This window comes from Nicotiana tabacum, chromosome 11 (genome assembly GCF_000715075.1).
Source record: "Nicotiana tabacum cultivar K326 chromosome 11, ASM71507v2, whole genome shotgun sequence".
Lineage (NCBI taxonomy): Eukaryota > Viridiplantae > Streptophyta > Magnoliopsida > Solanales > Solanaceae > Nicotiana > Nicotiana tabacum.
Window position 1 is genome coordinate 151,510,032 of NC_134090.1, and position 22,476 is coordinate 151,532,507.

Sequence of the window (22,476 nt, forward strand, 5' to 3'; positions counted from 1 at the left end):
GTGGTTAACTTGACAACGAGGGAAAAGGTTTCAGTAAAGTCAATGCCCTCCTTTTGAGTGTCACCCCTAATGACTAACCTGGCCTTATATCTCTCAATAGAACCATCAGCCCTTTGTTTGATTTTGTAAACCCACTTGCAAGGAATAGCCTTCTTCTGAGAAGGTAAAGGGACAATGTCCCAAGTCTGGTTTACCTCAAAGGCTTGGAATTCCTTTAGCATGGCCTCTTGCCAAGCAGGATGTGAGGCAGCTTGCTGGTAGAACTGGGGCTCATGCATGTGTATGTCAATAGAAGAGACCTTGGAAGAGGAAGGAAGAGAGTGAGAGGAAGAGATAGAGGAACAAACTTAATCTTTGAGATAGGAAGGTTGATGGACTGTTCTGATTGATTTTCTCAAAGGTGGAGGAGAAGGAATAAAAGGAGAAGAGTCAGATATAGGAGGAGAGGGATCAGGAGAATTTGAGATGTGGAAACATCAGGAGTTGGAGAAGGTGAAGAAGAAGAGGAAGAATCTACAAAGTCTGAAGGAAGAGGGAAAGATAGAAGGGTGATCAGACTTGTAGGGAAATATATTTTCATGAGAAACCACATCCCTAGAAAAGAAAATGGAATGAGTAGTAAGGTTAAGAAGTTTGTAACCCTTTTTACCAAAGGGGTACCCCAAAAATATAGAATGGATAGCTCTAGCCTGGAATTTTTCTCTGCCAAACTTAGGTGAAGTAGCAAAGCATAAACATACAAAAGACTTTAAGTGATCATAAAGTGGAGGAAGACCATGAAGTTTTTCATAAGGAGAGATACCCTTCAAAACAACAGAAGGAAGTCTATTGATGAGGTAAGTGGCAGTCAGAACACATTCACCCCCAATATTTGAGAGGAAGGTTAGACTGAAAAAGAAGAGCCCTGGAGATTTCCAATAAGTGTTTGTGTTTCCTTTCAACCACCCCATTTTGTTGAGGGGTGCAAGGAATAGTGGTCTGATGGAGAATGCCTTGGCTTGAGAAGAACTTGGTGGCTTCAGAACTTCCACCAAGTTCAAAAGCATTGTCAGACCTAAAAGATTGGACAGAAGATTTAAAATGAACTTTAACCATGATAGTAAAAGCTTTAAGGACAGAAGGAGCATTGCTCTTGCAAGAAAGGAGATGAGTCCATGTGGCTCTAGTGCAATCATCAACCAAAGTTAAAAAATATCTGAAACCATTGTAAGTTCTAGTATTATATGGACCCCAAATGTCAATGTGTACTAGTTGAAAGGGAGCAGAAGAGTGTATAACACTCTCAGGAAAAGGTAATCTATGTTGTCTTGCTAGAGGACAAACAGGACACATGAAACTTTGATTGGAAGACACTTTATCAGATAAGAAAGGAATAGTTTTCATTCTATGATAAGGCATGTGTCCTAATCTTTGATGTCAAAACAAGTCCAATTTATTAAGGTAATGAAATTGATTACAATTAGGAGTACCATTAACATGTGTAACAATATGGCTGGACTTATCAGATACAATTGAAGCAGAAGAAGGTAAATCACTAGAAGTAGAAACAGAACTAGGTAAACTACTAGAAGAAACATTCAGAGAATCAGATGGAACAGGAAAGAGATCACCATCTGGATGGAGGTAGTACAGCCTGCCTGCAGCTTTACCAATTTCCAGTGGCCTCTTCAGTGAAGGGCCCTGTAAAGAACAAATTATTTTGGTAAAAAGTTCTAAACAATCTAGCTGACATATAAGCTGATGAACTGATATCAAATTGAAGTGAAAAGATGGCACCAGAAGAACATGAAGTAAAATCATATCATGCCTAAAATACAGAGATCCAGTTGATACAACTTTAGCTTTATATCCATTAGGTAGAGTGACAAGGAAAGGCTTGATTAATGATTGGACATTAAAAAGAAGATGTTTATGTGGAGTCATGTGATTTGTAGCCCCTATATCTAAGATCCAAGGGTTGACACCTAATTGAGAGGATGCACACACATGAGAAACCTTAGAATCTACAGCATACTTGCTAAACAAACCTGCAAAGTGTGCAAAAGCAGATTGATCCATATTCGAGGCATCATGTGTGGAAGTGTTTGACATCTGAACTTGTTGGAACAAGGTCAACAGGTGTTGATACTGTTCCTTGGTAAACCCATGGGCTGAAGAATCAGCATGCTGAGAAGTAGTAGTTACAGCAGTGGTGGATGGACTTTCAGTCTGAACACAAGAAGCATATTTCTTACTCTTGGTGAACTTGAAATCAGTAGGGAACCCATGAAGTCTGTAGCACTTGTCAACAGTGTGGCCAGGCTTCTTGCAGTATTTGCAAGAGACATTTGGAGCAGATTTTCTGGCCTCAAAATTCACCTTTTGACTGAAAGTCCTATTTGTAGTAGAAGCACTAGGAGACACCAAGAAAGAGGTGGCATCACCAGAGAAGTTAGGAGCAACAGAGTGAGCTTCTCTTTGACTCTCATCTTGTTGTAAAAGACTATAGGCTTTGCTGATTGGTGGGAGAGGATTGATTAACATGATGGCACTTTTAACAGTTGTGTATGAATCATTTAGACCATTGAGAAACTGAAACAACTATTGGTCCTCTATGAATTTAGGTAATGCACCACATGAACAAGTAGGACCTACATATGAAGAGTTCAGCTCATCCCATAAACTCCTGATCTTTGTGAAGTAAAAGGCTATATCAGAGGAGCCTTGAGTAGTAGAGCTGATTTCCCTTTGTATTTGAATGTATTTAGACCCGTTTTACTGACCAAACCTTTCATTTATATCTTCCAGACTTCCTTAGCAGTTTTAAAACACATTACACTAATAGCTATTTCTCTAGATACTGAGTTAGTTATCCAGGCTTTGACCATATCATTGCACCTCTCCCAATGTGGGTAATAAGGAGATTCAGGAGTGGGTTTATTGACTCTGTCATCTAATAGATTATGTTTGTTCTTTGCAGAAAGGGAAGTGAGCATACTGTTACGCCATAACACAAACCCACAACCATTGAATGGAACAGATACTAGTTGACTTCCAGGATTATCTGAGGGATGAATATAGAACGGATGTGAAAGATCCAAGGAAAATGGAACAAAACCGTTGGAAGTTGAAGAAGAGTTAACATCATCTACTACAGTACCCATTTTCAGCAGAAACTAAGTCTAATACTAAGAAATTACAGGAGTATGTTGAAGTAATCTGAGACAAACTCAAATCAGGTACATGCAATGAACACTAACATCAAAATTAACAGAATTTGTGATTAGGATTGACAATGATACCGTCCTTCTTCTGAAAACCCGAAGAAGTGAGGTCTTGTTTAGCCATGAACCCTAGGTAGAGAAATTCAACAGAAATTACCGTATAGCTTGAACATTATCAACGATTCTCGCAGTAGAAGTCGAAAATATGCGAAGATTGAACGAAACCCCAAATTTCACGAACATATTCTAAAAACCAACGATCTGATACAATCGTTGACGATTTCAAACAAGGCTACCATCGGAAGAAAGGTTGTGACGAGAGGAATCTATATTCCCGCTCTAATACCATGTTAAACTCAAAGCTCTATGGCTATGGTGTAAAGTAACAGAAGAAAACCCTAGAAGGGTTGAGAGAAGAAGATGACTGATATGAGTCGGTCAAATCTCAATTGGCCAAAACTCAAGCTATTATTGAGAAGTCTCTATTTATATTTACAAGTGTAAGAGACAAATATAAATGTAAAATCTGAAAATGAAAAATATATGAAAGTGTAAACTAAGAAACTATAAAAGGGCCTTCTGCTTTCCCTTAGCTGATTGAGCCTGTGACAGTTGGGCTTGAGCTGTATTTGGGCTAACATAAACATTAGACCAAGAATTGAAATAGTCATGCTAAATCAATTTCTTAGCTTGCTACTTCTTGTTCGTTCTGCTCTTCACGTCAACTGCAAAGAGTTGATGCTTTTGTGTAGTTGATTAACTTATCATTTGACACTATAGCTAGAGGAGGAATTAGGCTCTCCGTGCAGTAAGAAGCGTGTTGTTCTCGAGTCACCTGATGAGTATTCAGAGGCTATTTCTCCCCTGTCCAGAACTCTTTTAGTTTTACCATACATTTTGAGGTCTTCGTCTCTAGTACCATGCAGGCTATAGCTCTGGCTTTTCATTAATACTTAGAATGTTAAGTTTGGTATAGGAATTTAGATTCTCCGTGAAGTGTTGTTCAACGTCAACTTCTTGTGGATTATATAATCTGATCAAATATGGATTTTCTTGACAAATTTAAGCCAGCATGTTGTTTTTGTTGATTAGTACCAGTCTATATCATAATTGCTCACCAGATTAAAGATAAGTATCTGCATTCTTCTCTTGCTTGTTTCCTACAAAATTACTGCTGAGGTCCACCCATGCTCAGCATAGGCACAACAAAAGTAGTTTTGTTTTTCTTTGACCAGAAACATGGCATGACCTTCTTATTGATAATGAAACTGGAGAAATATTCTAACCTTATCCAATTCTCTTATTATTTCCAATATTAATCATCAAAATTTGACATTTTATAACTCCATCTGCTTTTAGACTAGTCTCAATGTATATATAGTATGACAATGAGTTGGAAGACAAAACCATGTGATACTTCAGGTGCTATTGTCTTTCACTGGTGTCCACAGAATGCCTATGCACATAAGTAGGATTTTATAACTTGTCATTGGCCTATATAAAGAAGGGTTACAATAACATAACTCAGCAAAACTTAAAATCATACAAAGCTTTTCTCTCCTTTCAGGTCCTTACTAATTTTGTTCCTTATTTGCTCATCTATATTGAACTTAACAACCATGGCTATCCGTATGCCTCCTTTTATAAAAAAGTCTTCTAAAGCTGGAGATGTTCCGAAGGGTCATTTTGTTGTTTATGTTGGGGAGAAGCAGAAGAAGAGATTTGTAATCCCCATATCGTTCTTGAGTCAACCTTTATTTCAAGACTTGCTTAGTCAAGCTGAAGAAGAATTTGGCTTTGATTAACCAATGGGTGGTCTCACAATTCCCTGCCGCGAGGATGTCTTCATTGATCTTATTTTTCACTTGAGTAGGATATGAGGCTTTTCCTTTCCCGGCTTTGTAAAGAATAGGATTTCCAGTTTGTACGTTAGATGAATTAGGAAAGACACATTATTCATATTACTGAAAATTAGATAGAGGGGGCTACTGTCAGCTGCAACAGTAGATCCCAATTTTGAATGTAATTTTCAGTAGCTGATGTCAAAAAGACATACAGCACATTCATTAGCAAATATAATCTGTTCATATTCACTCTTTAGCCAATTGGATTTTCAGTATTCTTGTTGGATAAATTTCTTTTCAAGATTCCATTTTCTCCATAACATGGGAACTGGATCTTCTAAAGCGCTAAAAGTCTTTTATAATCAACTCTAAAGGAGACACCTATCCTGAACACTGAAATTTTTTGGCAATGACAACAAAGTAAACTTAATATTTGTAGCAAAAATTTCAAACTATCAAAGAAGTGACATTAATAGATCACACTCCATTAGATATTTTTATTTTCTGCCATTCTCACAATAAATCTCTGGCTTGATTTATTAGAGTTTCTACCGAACAGCTGAAAAACTTGGATAATTCTGATCCGTGAAGTTAATTAAATCATCAGATTAAAACAACTTATGATATGAGGACAATAAATTGTATCTTATTTTAGTCAACTTATTTCTAAAAATATTTATTAGTAGTATATAAGTACATATTTTCTGGTGGGTTACCAAAAATAGTGGCTATGCAAGTATACTTATGTTGCTTGTTTGCAGGTTATTAAATCCAAATCCATAAGTTTTTGTGTTTTAAATAAATCAATGTATAAAATCTAAATACCTCAATTGCATGTTGCCTGGTAAGAGTTCTTTATAATTGAAGAGTAACTAGAGCGAGCAATCAGAAGCGCCTTTTTTGTTCTCTTTTTCTTTATCTTTACTGTTCAGGAGCTAAAGTTCACCTTTATGCTCTTTTATTTTTCTCATTTTTTTTTAATCTTGTTATATAAGTTTTGTTGATTGCCAAAATTTGTCCCACATCGGTGGAGGACACAATAGGGTGAGAATTTTTCCCTATAAAAGAAGGCATAATGTTTAGGATTTAAATACACCTCTCATTTGCCTTTTTATCTTCTTAAGACATTTGTATCTTCTCTCTTTAGTATTATTTCACTTGTATTTTTGGAGTGGAATAAAATATTGGTTGTGTCCGAGGAAGTAGGCAAAATTGGCCGAACCTCGTAAATTTTGATGTTCCTTTTATTGTTGCTTTATTGTCTTATTTATTATTTGGTGGTTGTCATAATTTTTGGTATAGTAGTTGTGACTCATTCACACTATATACATTTGGCTTCCACGACAATTGGTATCAGAGCCAAGGTACCGTCTAAGTATGCTCTGTGGTTGTAGCATTGTCTGATCTTCCACATCAGAAAAGATTTATTTTGATAACTGAGTCAAGGTTCTGTCTGAGTATGCTCTGTGGTTGCAGCTTAGTCTGATCTTCCACATCAGAAAAGAAATAATCTTGATTTGTGTCGTCAGCTATTAAATAATATTTGTGTCAAAGATGGGAGACAGTAAACAAGAAGAATCTACATCAAGTGTCAACAATACGTCATTATTGGCATCTTCGCTTATGACAAGAATTTTGTCAAATGCGAAATTTGCGGTAGAAATTTTTGACGGGTCAGGACATTTTGGGATGTAGCAAGGCGAGGTTCTAGACGTCCTTTTTCAACAAGGGCTAGATCTTGCCATTGAAGAAAAAAGACCAGATGTTATTGGAGAAGAAGATTGGAGAATTATCAACTGTGTTGCTTGCGATACGATTCGATCCTACCTTGCTAGAGAGCAGAAATATTCATACACAAAGGAAACTTCTGCAAGTAAATTATGGAAAGCACTGGAGGATAAATTTTTGAAGAAAAACAGTCAAAATAAATTGTACATGAAGAAAATACTGTTTTGGTTCACCTATATTCCTGGTACCATGATGAATGAACATATCACCAGTTTCAATAAGCTGGTCACATATTTGCAAAATATGGATGAAACTTTTGATGATGGTGACTTGACCTTGATGTTGTTGGGGTCACTTCCTGATGAGCACGAGCATCTTGAAACTACTCTACTTCATGGAAATGACGAAATTTCTCTCAGAGAAGTTTGTTCGGCTTTATACAGCTATGAACAAAGAAAGGGAGAAAAATAGAAGGGCGAAGAAGGAGAAGCACTGGTTGTGAGGGGTCGAGAAAAAGGGCACTAAAAGAAAGGCTGTCCGAAGTTGAAGAATAAGGCCAAACATAACAATGGAAAGGCCATTATGAATTCAAATGTAGCTGATTGTGATGATTCAGACCTCTCATTAGTTACAACAGAGTCATCAACATCATTATACATATGGTTGATGGACTCGGCTTGTAGCTATCATATGTGTCCCACCAGGGACTGGTTCGTGGATTTTCAAGAAGGAGAATATGGAGTCATCCACACAATGGACAACAACCCTCTTACCTTATATGGAATTGCTTCAATACGATTAAGGAACCGTGATGGAATGATCAGAATATTAATAGATGTTTGATATGTACCGACTTTGAAGAAGAATCTCATCTCTGTGAGAGCCCTAGAATCAAAAGGGTTCAAAATCATTGCAGAAAATGGAGTGACGAGAGTATGCTCTGGTGCACTAGTGGTAATGAAGGATAATCGGAAGAACAATAATATGTACCGCTATCGTGGTAGTACAGTTATTGGGACATCGACAGTGACATCCAGTGGCGACAAAGAGGCAGAAGCAACCAAGCTATGGCACATGCGCTTGGGACATGATGGAGGAAAATTCTTGAAATCTCTATCAGATCAAGGATTGTTAAAGGGAGTAAAGGCTTGCAACTTGGAGTTTTGCGAGCATTGTGTCAAAGAGAAACAAACAAGGGTTAAATTTGGTACAACGATCCATAATACTAAAGGCATTTTGAATTATGTACACTTTGATGTTTGGAGTCCTTTCAAAACACCTTCATTGGGTGGGAAGCATAATTTTGTAACCTTTGTTGATGATTTTTTCCGAAGAGTGTGGATGTATACAATGCAGAGCAAAGATGAAGTGTTGGGAATTTTTCTCAAATGGAAGACGATGGTGGAGAATCAAATAGGCAGGAGGATCAAGTGTATTCGCACAGACAATGGAGGTGAATACAAAAATGATCATTTCAATAAGGTCTGTGAAAATGATGGTATTGTCCGACACTTCACTGTCAGACATACACCACAACAGAATGGAGTGGCAGAACGTATGAACCGGACCTTGCTGGAGAAGGTATGGAGTATGTTGTCCAATGCTGGCTTGGACAAAGAATTTTGGGCTGAGGCAATTACATATGCATGCCACCTCATTAATCACTTACCATCTGCTGCTATTGATGGAAATACATCATTTGAAAAATGGTATGGAAATCCTGTTGTAGATTATGACTCTTTGCACGTATTTGGCTCAACTGCATATTATCATGTGACAGAGTCAAAATTGGATCCAAGGGCAAAGAAGGCTATTTTTATGGGGATTACTTTTGGAGTCAAAGGATATCTCTTATGGTGTCCTATGACAAAGAAAGTAATATTCAACATGGATGTTACCTTTGATAAATCTGCTATGGTAAATAAGGTAACAGAAGATACCAAACAAAATGAGGGTGCTTCTAAGTAGGTGGAGTTTGAGAGAAAATTCATTTTTCCTATACAAGAAGCAGAGAAGGAAACAAATGAAGATTATCCTCTGGAAGAAGAGCCAGTAGAGAGGGAGATTCCAACTCAGGAACCTCAACAACAACTTGAATCAATTGCAACCAGCAGGCCAAAAAGGACAATAACAAAACATGTTCGTCTTATAGAGACGGTTGCTTGTGCCGCCTCAATTGTAGCTGATAATGTTCCGACCACTTATAAAGATGCAGTCCAAAGTTCAGAAGAAGATAAGTGGAGGATTGCCATGAATGATGAAATACTGTCCCTTCATCAGAATCATACATGGAGATTGGCCAATCTCCCGAAGGGAAAGAAAGCAATTGGGTGCAAATGGGTATTTGCAAAGAAAGAAGGATTTCCTAAACAAGAAGATGTTCACTACAAAGCAAGATTGGTGGCCAAAAGATATGCTCAAAAGGAGGAAATTGATTACAGTGAAGTATTTTCTCCAGTTGTAAAATATTCCTCCATTAGAATTATGTTGGCTTTGGTAGCACAATTGGATTTGGAACTAGTTCAGATGGATGTAAAAACTGCGTTTTAGTTGGAAGTCTACGTTGCAGTCAACAGTTGCTTTGTCTTCAACAGAGGCAGAGTACATGGCTATTACAGAGGCTGCGAAAGAGGCAATTTGGCTTCAGGGGTTGCTAAAAGAGCTTGGTATTGGACACAAAAGTATCACAATTTTTTTGTGATAGTCAAAGTGCTATTCAATTAGCGAAGAACCAAGTTTATCATGCAAGGACGAAGCACATTGATGTTCGGTATCATTTCGTACGAGAAATCATAGAAGAAGGTGGAGTCACGGTGAAGAAAATTCATACTAAAAAGGATCCTGCTGATATGCTGACAAAAGTGGTGACTGCGGTCAAGTTTCAACATTGTTTGGATTTGATCAACATTGTTGAACACTGAAAATTGAAGATGAAGACACAACTAAAATTTGTTATTAAGAGAAAATTGAAGATGTGGAATTTTGCCAAGGTGGAGATTTGTTGATTGCCAAAATTTGTCCCACGTCGGTGGAGGACACAATAGGGTGGGAATTTTTCCCTATAAAAGGAGGCCTAATGTTTAGGATTTAAATACACCTCTCATTTGCCTTCTTATCTTCTTAAGGCATTTGTATCTTCTCTCTTTAGCACTATTTCACATGTATTTTTGGAGTAGAATAAAATATTGGTTGTGTCCGAGGAAGTAGGCAAAATTGGCCGAACCTCGTAAATTCTGGTATTCCTTTTATTATTGCTTTATTGTCTTATTTATTATTTGGTGGCTGTCATAATTTTTGGTATAGTAGTTGTGACTCATTCACACTATATGCATTTGGCTTCCGCGACAAATTTGTTGCCCAAAGCCTAAAACATAATTGAATTCCCAGAATTAGTCAAATTTGTATGTGAGAGATGAGGTGTTTTGTTTTTTATAATCTTAGGAAAGAGTTCCTAAACCTCCATATACAAAATAATATATTATCCATTAAGAATTATGATATCCTTAATAGATGATATAAGAGTAGCCAAATATTTTGGATCAAGTTCAGGACCGAGCTAGAAAGCACCTGGAAGGCTGGAACATCCCCTTTCCTTTGTTCTATTTGTTCTAGTGATGGATATTCCATTTTATTTGAATAAATTTTTACTAGAAAACCATTTTAATGACAAGAAATGTCTAGGTGTATATTTAGACATGAATAATCACTCTAGGATACATCTCTTCTTTAGCAATTTAGTTGTGAGGCATGCTATGTTTCAACTTCAGACAAAAGGTAGGGCCTGATGTCTTGATCTTAAATGGACTAAAGATATGAATAATTTGACAATAAGTTGGAAGGCAAAACCATGTTACTTCAGGTGCTATTGTATTCGGTGGGTGTCCACGAAATAACTCTTTACCATCAATAGGATTCTCTGAGTTGCCATTTGGCCTATATAAACACATTCAAAGAGGGACTCCTATCACAACTCTCAGTTTAAAACATTCAAAGGTTTTTTTTCTGCTTTTGAGGTCTTTAGTAGTTCTTCTTTTACTTCTTTGCTCTTATACATTAAAACTAAACGATCATGGCTATTCGTATGCCTCGTATAATCAAGAAGTCTTCCACAAGTGGAGATATTCCAAAAGGCCATTTTGCTGTGTATGTTGGGGAGAAGCAGAAGAAGAGATTTGTAATCCCCATATCGTTCTTGAGTCAACCTTTATTTCAAGACTTGCTTAGTCAAGCTGAGGAAGAATTTGGTTTTGATCATCCTATGGGTGGTGTCACAATTCCTTGCAGTGAGGATGTGTTCCTTGATCTCACATCTCGCTTGAGGAAGTGAGAAGGAAACTAACGAGTCACCAGTTTTTCTCTTACACAATTTTGTAAAGCTGTAAAGTAGGGTCGACAGAGTGTACAATTCAGGAGCTAGAAAAAACAGTCATTTGAAGCTAGTATGAGGAGAGTTACCACACTCTGACTAGGTTAGACTAATGAAATTAGCTCCATAAAGAATGGAGATGTAATACCTTTTCTCTTGATTAAGGAGACATTTTTCTACTTCAAAAGAAATTGAAGTAATGAACATGTTTACTTCTATGGTTCAAATCAATTCCATATATTGATGGAATATTTTATTGCAATATAATAATTCTTGCTCAACTTTCTTGGTTTTGTACGTGCACCTGTTTACCATTTGAAGATGTGAAGATGTGATAAAAGCTTCCATGTTTACCATTTGGCTTTCCAGTTGCCTGTATAGCTTAGGAATGTGAAAATATTTTTTTCTTTCAAGCTAAGTGAAGGATTGCATATAGGTGTTCAATAATAATTCTAGGCAGATCTTTTCGTGTTTAAAGTTTATTTACATGTCAAAGATCGGATCTGAGACGTACATGGTGAAGAGAGTCTCGTTTCAAAAATTCTTCGATATTGCGAAGACTCTATGCATATCCACACCAAGACTGATTCTTGCTATCAACTCTTTGATCAATGAAACCCGCGAACAAATTGAATGAAAAAGAAGCTAAAAAATTTCTCAAAAACTTCGGCGTAGTAGTAATAGGACAAGGAAACAATTTTCTCTGTCAAACATATCTCTCTCGATTGTGCGGCTCATGGATGCCTTATATTTTTTTCGCACATCCTCGTCACATATATACTGATATTTATATATCACCTTTAGTAATCCTTTTCCTATAGGAAAGTTGATTCTACATAATAACTTAGCGTGAGGGACCAAACAAATTGTCAAATATTGCAGTAATTTATTTCTAATCACAGAACAAGTGGTCCGGACCTTAATATTTACAGGACCATCACCCGTTGTTATCAATTTGATTTCTAAAGATCCAGTGTTTTCTATCTTGTCATGAAAACAGCGGGGCCTACTAATCTTCAGGCACAATAGCGTAAAATCATATATACTTGAGAATGAGTTAGATAGCAAAACCATGTGATACTTCATCTGCTATTGTCAATCAACAACGCAACAAATGCCTCTTCACCACTGAAATTTGAGAAATAATTGACTTGTTTTCTCTTATAGTTCGTACGTAAATGGACACAAAGTTTGTATATGGGGTATGTTTTAGTACTAATGGATAGTATTTTCGACACAAATCATCATAAGGGACCATACATTCTTATGTATTTGATTCTATTAGATCCTTTGCTCCATGCATAAGAAAATGGTAGGACCTAGTGTTCTTGAACTTATATGAGCTAAAGTAATTAATCTTGTTAATTAGTTGAAAGGCAGGACCATGTGGTTATTGGTATGTCATTTTCTTTCACTGATGCCCAACCCAAATGGCTCTTCACCACAAAATCATGAGATTTTATGACTTTCCATTTGCTTATATAAACATGTTTTGAGAAGTCCCTCACCACCACAGCTCTCCACAAAAATAGAGAACTACTCCAACCTTTCAGAACTTTAGTATTTCTCCTCTTCATCGTTTGCTCATCTTAAATAGAAAATCATGGCCATCCGTGTTCCTCGTATAATCAAGAAGTCCTCAACAGATGTTCCAAAGGGCCATTTTGCTGTTTATGTAGGAGAGAAGCAAAAGAAGAGATTTGTAATCCCCGTATCATTCTTGAGTCAACCGGCATTTCAAGACTTGCTATGTCAAGCAGAGGAAGAATTTGGCTTCGATCATCCAATGGGTGGTATCACAATTCCCTGCTCAGAGGACATCTTCATTGGCATCACTTCTCAGTTTAGGATATAATTGAGAATCATTTTTCTTTTTATAGGTCTCAGAATTTTTGTATACAAAAGCAGGATATCCATTTTGTACAGTTGATGATTAGTTATTAGAAGTTAAGTGAGGCTTAGCACCAAAAAGTTTGGTGATTTTTACTCGAAAAAAACTAATTCAAAGAGTACAAATACAACATTAATTCTTTTCTCTTGCTACAAATGTATCCGAAAGAAATGTTTCTTGAATGGATGAACAATTTAGCTTATCTATCCAAACACTATATGCATCAAGAATAAACTTGCAATATTACAAAGAAAAAGTAAGGTACGGAGTAGAATGATTATAGAAAAAGATAAGGTAAGCGATAAAATAGGATTATTTAATAATAAAGATGTGCAATATGAGAGAAAAAACAAGGTAATGATGCGACCACACTAAATCGTGACGCTTTTCATCATTACATAACGACGGATTTAACGGTACGATACAATAAAATTTAAGTAACAATCAAAATAAATACTTCCTCCGTTTCAATTTAAATGAGACTATAAAAGCTTATCATTAAGGGTAAAGTAGGTTAAATAAAAATTTTAAAGTTGAATTGTTTCTAAATATAGAAATGTGTCATTCTTTTTTGAACGAGCTAATAAAGAAAGTGTGTCATATAAATTGAAATGGAGAGAATATTGTATTTAAAATAACACCATCCAAACAAGCTGTAAAGATGGACGTGATTATTCCACGGTCTTTAGCATGATGTACAAAGAGCACTCAAAAATCTTTGCATATACTAATGCATCATATTATATACACACTGATAGTTTAAAATGAATTTTACTGCCGGTTTTTATTTATATAAGTTAAATCCATATGGGTGGCAGGGTGGGTCTTTTTATTCTTTGCAAATGCAACCATACAAATCTGGATTAGTTGGACCAGTGAGCTGCCGATAACACATGGTTATACTTAAAAATGAAAAAACTGACCCTAACCAGCTTCTTCAAGATCCTTAGCCCAAAAATCTGTTTGCTTTCTAAAACCATTTTTGCCAAACTAAGTTCCATGCTCTTGCTCTCCATCACTTCTCTTCCGTGCATTCAAATGGTGTTCGAAATGTCGACTTTGGGCCAAGTGATTCACGCCCTTTTACATGAATATTCTGGTTTGTTTTAAGCGTGTATGTGTTCTCTGTTTTGGTAGATTTGCGTGCCAAGTCATTGTTTACCTAGAGCCGCCGTGTTATTTGATGAAATTCCTGTGATGAACACTGCTCTGAATTTCTTGACAATGCAAAACCATTTCTAAGGGTACAGTTAAATCAACTCCCCGTCTAAATGATTTGTTATTATCAGGACCAATAGATTATTAACTTTTCTGTTTTCTCCTTTTGAATCAGACTTTCTTTTCCCCGAGCTTATACAAAATGACAACAAAATGTAAAACAGTACCAAGGGAAAAGACATCACCATTCATTTCCATGATAATGTTCATTTATCAGCCAGTGCATCTTGTGAGTTGCTCTTCTGATTTACAGCTCTGCCTTCTAATACAGTATACTCCCGGATCCCCTTTTATGTGATAATGTTTGACTTAACTCGGAGTTTAAGAAGAAAGAAATAAAGACTTTTGAAACTTGAGTTCTAAAACACGCCATAAATATTTGTGCGGTTATAAATCATCTCCTCAAGGGTAAAATGAGAAGTTTAAAGTTGAATTGTTTCTAAATATAGAAAAATGTTATTCCTTTTGGGATAGATTAAAAGGGAAGGGGTGTCATATAAAATGGGACAGAGGGAGCGGTGACGTCCAATCCTACACCTCCGAAGAAAGCATAGTATGGTCCTTAGCAATAATAAACCCAACAAAGATTGGGGTCGAATCCCACAAGGAGTAGGTGTGTGCTAGAGTATCCAAATGCGTGTAAACTTAGTGATTCTTAATGTATCTTCAAACAAAGAATGATTGTTCAATTACTTCTAAAGTTACTTCTAAAATTACTACAAAAACTAGTCTAGGAATTTTATCGAACAGTTGGAGTGCGAGTAAAGATGTAGTTATAACAAATAAGAGAAAGACACTAGGATTGCTTCCCCTTCGTGTTGGCTATGTTTTTGGGTATACAAATGTTCAATTCTAATAAATTAAGCATGTGTTATGGCCTCAATTTCTATTCCACCAACTTAATGTCTTCCAACACTTAAGAGGTTTTTACCCCAAGTTGCTCTTCCAAGTCAATTAAGGCTCAATGATGAACAATTGATTAGCCCAAGTAGAAATCACACTATCCCTAGTTAGATTTCATAAATCAAGTGATTAACCCACTTAATTCCTTACTAATTACCTTGTACCTAAGCTAAGTTCCACTATTCCAAGTTAGAACAAGCAAAATAGGTATGGATTTAGTGTTTGCTACCACAAAATCAATCAATAATGCATTGAGTAATTAGATAACACAAAGTTTAATCAAATATAGAACTAATATTAATAACCCAAAAACATAACCACACTTGGAGTTCACAATCCTAGCTTAAGAAGCTTAGCTAGCCATAATAAAGAATGAAAATATAAAGATAAATGATAATCTAAACATGTTAGCTAAGAGAGTAGAGAAAGATTGAGCAAACTATGATGAAATCACCCAAAACTCTTAAGGGAAACTCCAAAAGCTGCTCTCCCACGTTCAAAAAGATCAAAGATGCCTAAAAGCTGACCTAAATTGCTATTTATAATCGTTTGCTATATTTGACAAAAGTGCCTCTATGGTGTCCAGTTGTGGCTTTGTTTGTGGAGACGATGATGTTCGTGGCCTGGTTCGTGGGCTGAAATGGCTCCACGATTCAGATCGTGGAGCTGGGCAGAACTTGCATAATTCTTTGCTTCAGATGCCCTTTAAGATCGTGGAGTAGTTCGTGGAGACGATCAAGATCGTGGAGTTGGGCAGACTTTGCTCCAAATTTTCCCAGACTTGGAACATTTTTCATGCACATTTGCACCCCTAGTTTTGGCTCCACAATTGACCTTCATGGAGACATTGTCCTTCACATTTCAATCTTCAATTTCTTCAATCTTATGCTCCAAATTCCATCTCTTTTCATCCTTTTTGATCCACTCTTTCATCAACTATTTCATTTAAGCTCACACACCTAAAATCAACCACATTAAGTTAGTTAATGCTATTAAATCTTATTTAAAAACCTTAATTGAAAGAAACTACCAACTTATCAGGGAGTAATAAATAAACTACCCGATGCTTGGATCAAGCCATTAGAAGTTTTGATTACTTAAACATTAAACCAAGAATTGAAATAGTCATGCTAAATCAATTTCTTAGATTGCTACTTCTTGTTGGTTCTGCTCTTCACGTCAACTGTAAAGAGTTGATGCTTTTGTGTAGTTGATTAACTTATCATTTGACACTATAGCTAGAGGAGGAAATAGGAATTAGGCTCTTCGTGCAGTAAGAAGCGTGTTGTTCTCGAGTCACCTGATGAGCATTCAGAGGCTATTTCTCCCCTGTCTAGAACTCTTTTAGTTTTACCGTACATTTTGAGGTCTTTGTCCCTAGTATCATACAGGCCATAGCTCTGGCTGTTCATAAATACTTAGAATGCTAAGTTTTTGGTATAGGAATTTAGATTCTCTGTGAAGTGCTATTCAAAGTCAACTTGTTGTTGATTATATAATTTGATCAAATGTTGATTTTCTTGACAAACTTAAGCCAGTATGTTGATTTTGTGGATTACTACCAGTCTATATCATAATTGCTCACCAGATTAAAGATAAGCTTTTGCCTTCTTCTCTTGCTTGTTTCCTACAAAATTACTGCTGTGGTCCACCCATGCTCAGCATTGGAGCAACAAAAGTAGACACTGGTTGGTATTGTTTTTCTTTGACTAGAAACATGGACGTATGACCTTATTGATAAATGAAACTGGAGAAATATTCTAACCTTATCCAATTCTATATTATTTCCAATAATAATCATCACAATTTGACCATTTTTTAAGTGTTCTCGAAGTCTTCAACTGCACCACCACTTGGAACCATAAGAGTAAGACAATAGTTTTTTGTTATAAGAACCAACTTGTATCCTGAGCCATTGCTTTAGCACTATGGATGATCAGATTTTTGTCTAAAATTCTCAGGATATGCCCTTATAGATTTGCATTTGATGATCAATCATTGGAATTCTGACTACAACTTGTTGATTTAACTTCAAGAAATGGCTAGAGGTGGTCCCTAACTAAACCATTTTTCAAGAAGATTAGGCGTCCATATGTTCTTTGTTGTGAAGATCAGTGGAACCCTCTGCTTTTAGACTAGTCTTAATATATAAATAGTATGACAGTGATTTGGAAGGCAAAACCATGTGATATTTCAGGTGCTATTGTTTTTAGCTGGTGCCCACAAAATACTATTCAATGCACATCATTAGGACTCTACAACTTGTCATTGACCTATATAAACACATACAAAGAAGGGTTTACCATAACAGCTCTCACCAAAACTTCAAACCATACAAAGATTTTCTCTGTTTCCAGGGTCCTTACTAATTCTACCCTTCCTCATTTGTATTGAACTTAACGACCATGGCTATCCGTATGCCTTGTATAATCAAGAAGTCTTCTACAGCCGGAGACGTTCCAAAGGGCCATTTTGCTGTTTATGTTGGGGAGAAGCAGAGTAAGAGATTTGTAATCCCCATATCATTCTTGAGCCAACCTTTATTTCAAGACTTGCTTAGTCAAGCTGAGGAAGAATTTGGTTTTAATCATCCAATGGGTGGTGTCACAATTCCATGTAGCGAGGATGTCTTCGTTGATCTTACTTCCCGCTTGAGTAGGATATGAGGCTTTTCCTTTCACAGTTTTGTAGAGGGGGCTACCATTAGCTGCATAGATCCCAATTTTGACTGTAATTTTCAGTAGCTGATGTCAAAAAGACATACAGCACATTCTTTAGAAAATGAAATCTGTCCAGACTCATTCTTTAGCCAATTGGATTTTCAGTATTCTTGTTGGAGAAATTTCTTTTCAAGATTCCATTTTCTCCATAACATGGGAATTGGAGCTTCTAAAGTGCTAAAGTCTATATTAATTAACTCTAAAGAAGAAATCTTATCTGTGACCTTATCCTGAACACTGAAATATTTTTGGCAATGACAACAAAGAAAACAATATATCTGCAGCAGCAGAATATATCAAAATATCAAAGAAGTGACATTAATAGATCACACTCCATTAGATATTTTTGTTTTCTACTCTCTTTACAACAAATCTGTGGACTTGATTTATTTGAATTTCTCACAACCAGCTGAAAAACTTGAGATAATTCTGATCTGCTAGGTTGATTAAGTCATTAGATTAAAATGACTTATGATATGAGGGAAAAAAATAGTACCTCATTTTAGTCAACTTATTTCTATAAATATTTATTAGTAGAGCTGTATAATATTTACTAGGTTACCAAAATAGTGGCTGTGAAGTAACTAATGTTGCTTGTTTGCGGATTATTGAATCCAAACCCATAATGTTTTGTGTTTTACATACTTCAACGTATAAAATCTGAATACCTCAATTGCATGTTGCCTGGTAGAGTTCTTTGTAATTGAAAGTGCATTTATCTCTATAAGAAGGGTGCTTCCGAGGGTGTGAGGTGGGAGAGAAGGGACGTCACAATAGACCTACTAGACCAAGCAATTAGGATCACTTTTTATTTTGTTCTCTTTTTCTTTATCTTTTTCATTCAAGAGCTAAAGTTCACCTTTATCTTTCTCAATTTTGGTTTTTAATTTTGCTATACAAGTTTGTTGATAACACATAAGTGAATTCCCAGAATTAGTCAAATTTGTACGTCAGTACATCAGATGTTGGTTCTTTTAAGCATTCCTCAAATCAGATCTTTTGTTTGTTATAATCTTAGGAAACAGTTCCTAAACCTCCATATACAAAATGATATATTATCCATATACAAAACTGTGACATTCTTAATAGATGAGATAAGAGTAGCCAAATATTTTGGATTAAGTTCAGGACCAAGTTAGACAGCACCTGGAAAGCTGGAACATCCCACTTTCCTTTGTTCTATTGGTTCTGGTGATGGATATTCCATTTTATTTGAATAAAATCTTACTAGAAAACCATGTTAATGACAAGAAATGTATAGGTGTATATTTAGACATGAATAATCACTCTAGGATACATCTTTCTTTAGCAATTTGGTTGTGAGACATGCTGTGAGCACGTGATTTTCGCCCTATATGAGAATCACTCCCAAAAATTCAAAATAAAACAATTTTCCTTTGTGTGCAATGTTTGTATTTTTGTGGTATTTTTGTATAATTATTTGTATTTTTGTCTGTGCATGTTTATTTGTTTAAATTAATAAAAATATAAAATATGTCGCATTTTCATTTAGTATTTATTTAAGTTTGTTTTACAAAAATGAGAAAATCATAAAAAATAATGTACGTTGCATTTTTAGCATTTAACGTCTAAATTGTGCGATTTTATCGTTAATTGCTATTTAAATGTGCGATAATAGTTATTTGGAATTAATTAGTATTTTTTATAAGTTAATTTAGTTTATAAGTTAATTTAGAATTTTAGTTTTATTAATTAGGAAGTAAAAGAAAAGAGAGCAAGAATATAAAAGAAAATCGGAATTAGGCCTCTTCTTCAATTTTGAACCACAGGCCCAAAATATACCCAACCTTCCTCTACGACCCGGTCCATTCCAAACCGGGTCGACCCAGTCCATAACCCCAAAGACCCAACACCTCTATTTCCCTATCTTTCATTTCAAAAACAAAACCCTAAAAAAATTTCACTATTGAAAACTCCCATCCGCCCCCTCTCTTACCTTCTTCTTCTTCAAACCTCCAAATCCTCTCCCATGGCTGCCCTTCCCCTCGCCCAATGACCTCCCCCTCCAGCCCTTTCCCCCCACGTCAAACCTCCATCGCCTCGCGACCAAACAACCACCTGGAGCAGCCACCTGCTGCCGCTGCTTCATCTTCTTCGCTTCATCATCGAGCTCGAGCTCCATGTTCGCCGCCTCGCTAGCTCCTTCGGATGTGCTGCTGCTGCGTTCTTCATCCTTCACTGCTGCGTCGCTTCTGCTCCATCGTGTTGCTACTGCCAGCTTCACGTCGCCATGGTAGCTGCTGCTTCTTCTTCGTCGAAACCCAGCTCCATCTCGTCGCACCATGGCTGCTGCTCGATGCTTCTTCTTCTCCAGCTTCGCACAGCCATGGCTGCTTTGTTGTTGCTGCTTGCTTCTTCTTCTCCAGCTTCGCGCGGCCATGGCTACTTTGTTGCTACTGCTTCAGTTCTCGTCGTCGCCAAACACCCCTCCATCGAGCTTCGTCTATTGTTTAAGTTTCCGGGCAGATTCGAGTGATTTTGGTGCGATAATCGCTTCCGGACAGATTTGTTTTCATTCAAGTTCTTCGTCGTTCCGATCTGGTTAGTTGGTTTAAGTTTCGTTTCTGTCCGTAATTTGTTTGATATTTTTCGGATTTGAAATCAGATATGTTTGATATTAATTTCATGTTCATCGTTTTTTTTATCTTGCTTCAGTTTGTTTCATTCATTTTTCTTGTTTATTTTTAGGAAGAAATTGATTAGTTTAATTATAATGTTGTTAGATTTAAGTTGAAGATTCAATTAATTATTTTTCAGTTTGTTTTATTAATTTAAGAGGATTTAGTTTTAATATAGAAGAGTGTTAGTTTAAATCGCTTGAATCCGTTCTTTGTTGTTTAATTTAGATTTAATTCGTGTTCATTTTTTTTATTTTTAAGTTCGTTTTAATCCAGTGATTTAATGTGAGTTTATGTTTTGGTTTTTAATTTTTTGATTAATTTTGAATCATGTATCTTTGTTGTATTTTGTTGGATTTAATTTGAAGATGAATTGATTATTTGAGTTTAGTGATTTCAATCTGTTTATTTATTTTGTTTAAGTTTAATTTGAATTTGAGCTCATGATTTGAATATACTTATTTGTTATTGTTGTTGAATCTGAAAGTAGATTTGTTGTTTAAAGATTGTTCAATCAAAATAATTCCAGTTGTTTCTTTGTTGTTCATCGTATAGTTTGAGTTTGTTCATAAAATTTGATTAGGAATTGGTTATAGTTGCTATATTTTGGTTAGAATTGATTAGCTGAACTTGTTATAGCTGACGGGGTAGATTGGTAAATTACAGTGTTTTCAGGGTCAAAATTGTAATTTCAGTAAGGTCAGAGGGGTATTTTTGGAATTAAAATTCTGAACAATTATTTATTTTGAGTGCTCTATCCATTAAGATTAAAATAATATTAAAATAATCAATAATGGGGGGACAAGATATAATGGTGGGGAATAATGCAATTGTTTAATATAAGCATGGGGAACAAGATATAATGGGGGAGGATAATGTATTTGTTTAATATAATAGGGGACAAAACATTAGGTAGTGGGATTAAAAGGGGGATGAGTGGAATATAGTGGGTTTTAATTTTTAAAAAATGCTGAAAGATGGTAATAAATAGGGGGACTAGGACAGAAAAGAGGACAGAAAAGAAGATAGAGAGAGAAAAAAGGGAGCTGAATATTTAAGAGAGAGAAAAATTCCGAAAATATTAAGACTTCCAAAAAATACAAATAAAAGCATTCTGGAAATTAAAAGAGAGAGTAATATACACCTGATATACAATTTAAATATTCTGATATACGAATTCAGAAATTAAGAGTTGAACATTAATTAGTCTTTCAAATCTGAAAAGATTCCCTTGGCTTCTGTCCGTTGATTATTGTCGGTGTTTCTGGATTTTTATCTTGATTTTAAAATCTGTCACTGGTTTCTCGTTGCTGGTTGTTACTGGTTGCTGGGTGTTGTTGTTGTTGTATGCTACTGAATTTCTGTTGATCTCCCTTTTCTTTTGCTTCCAATATCAGGTACACAACTGACACGCTGGTTACTATAAACTGAAACATGAAGCATGAATACGAAAATGAAGAGTTGAAGTTCTAAATTTATTTTAATTATATTCTGAATTTTATTTGTATATATGAATTATTTAGCTTACTCTAATCAGAATCATGTAGTTGTTTAATATATATAGTGGAACATCTGACGATAGCTTAACAGACGAACTATCTATATATTGACTAATAAATAAATAAATGGTGTAGTAACTCCGTCTAGTTAATTCGTTATTGTTGGATAATTACCATGTCTCAAAAAGCACGTTAGTTCATCAAACGAATAAATCATTTCGGAACTTATAGGAATATTGTTTAGTTAAATACTATTGGTTAATTTCAGCATGTAAATGGTCTAGAATTAAAATTAGATTGCTAAGTTTTTTTTAATTTGACAAACTGTAAACATGCCTAGTATAATGTAACTAGGTAGTAACATGTGAATAAGATGGCCCAGGTCTAGTTTTATGCCATACACGTTGGGCCTGGGCCCGCATTGGCAACGGACTGTCCTGTTTGCATCATTTTCAGATTTTATGA

At 35.8% G+C, this 22,476-nt stretch overlaps 1 protein-coding gene and 1 long non-coding RNA gene across 2 annotated transcripts; one reads left to right on the plus strand and one right to left on the minus strand.

Moving 5' to 3' along the window:
• Positions 1-476: 476 nt before the first annotated feature.
• On the minus strand, positions 477-3,143 carry LOC142166064 (uncharacterized). Its single transcript, XM_075224477.1, has 4 exons — positions 2,817-3,143; positions 1,777-2,571; positions 1,458-1,680; positions 477-1,054 (listed from the first exon to the last, which is right to left on the minus strand). Exons 1-4 carry the CDS (start codon positions 3,141-3,143, stop codon positions 477-479), a joined length of 1,923 nt encoding a protein of 640 aa, XP_075080578.1.
• A 10,690-nt stretch (positions 3,144-13,833) lies between these two features.
• Positions 13,834-22,163, plus strand: LOC107805987 (uncharacterized). The gene is made up of 4 exons (XR_012696811.1): positions 13,834-14,276; positions 14,366-14,479; positions 15,740-20,435; positions 21,910-22,163. It is a non-coding gene; the product is annotated as an uncharacterized LOC107805987 (long non-coding RNA).
• The last annotated feature ends 313 nt before the right edge of the window (positions 22,164-22,476 follow it).

What these genes read in the sequence shown, in the direction of transcription:
- LOC142166064 (XM_075224477.1), bottom strand. Translation starts at nt 3,143, where the DNA reads ATGGGTACTGTAGTAGATGATGTTAACTCTTCTTCAACTTCCAACGGT. An exon ending in CTAGAGAAATAGCTATTAGT is followed by an intron (nt 2,572 to 2,816) that starts GTAATGTGTTTT and finishes TAGTTGTTTCAG; the next exon opens with TTTCTCAATGGTCTAAATGA. An exon ending in TTTTACTTCATGTTCTTCTG is followed by an intron (nt 1,681 to 1,776) that starts GTGCCATCTTTT and finishes TGTTCTTTACAG; the next exon opens with GGCCCTTCACTGAAGAGGCC.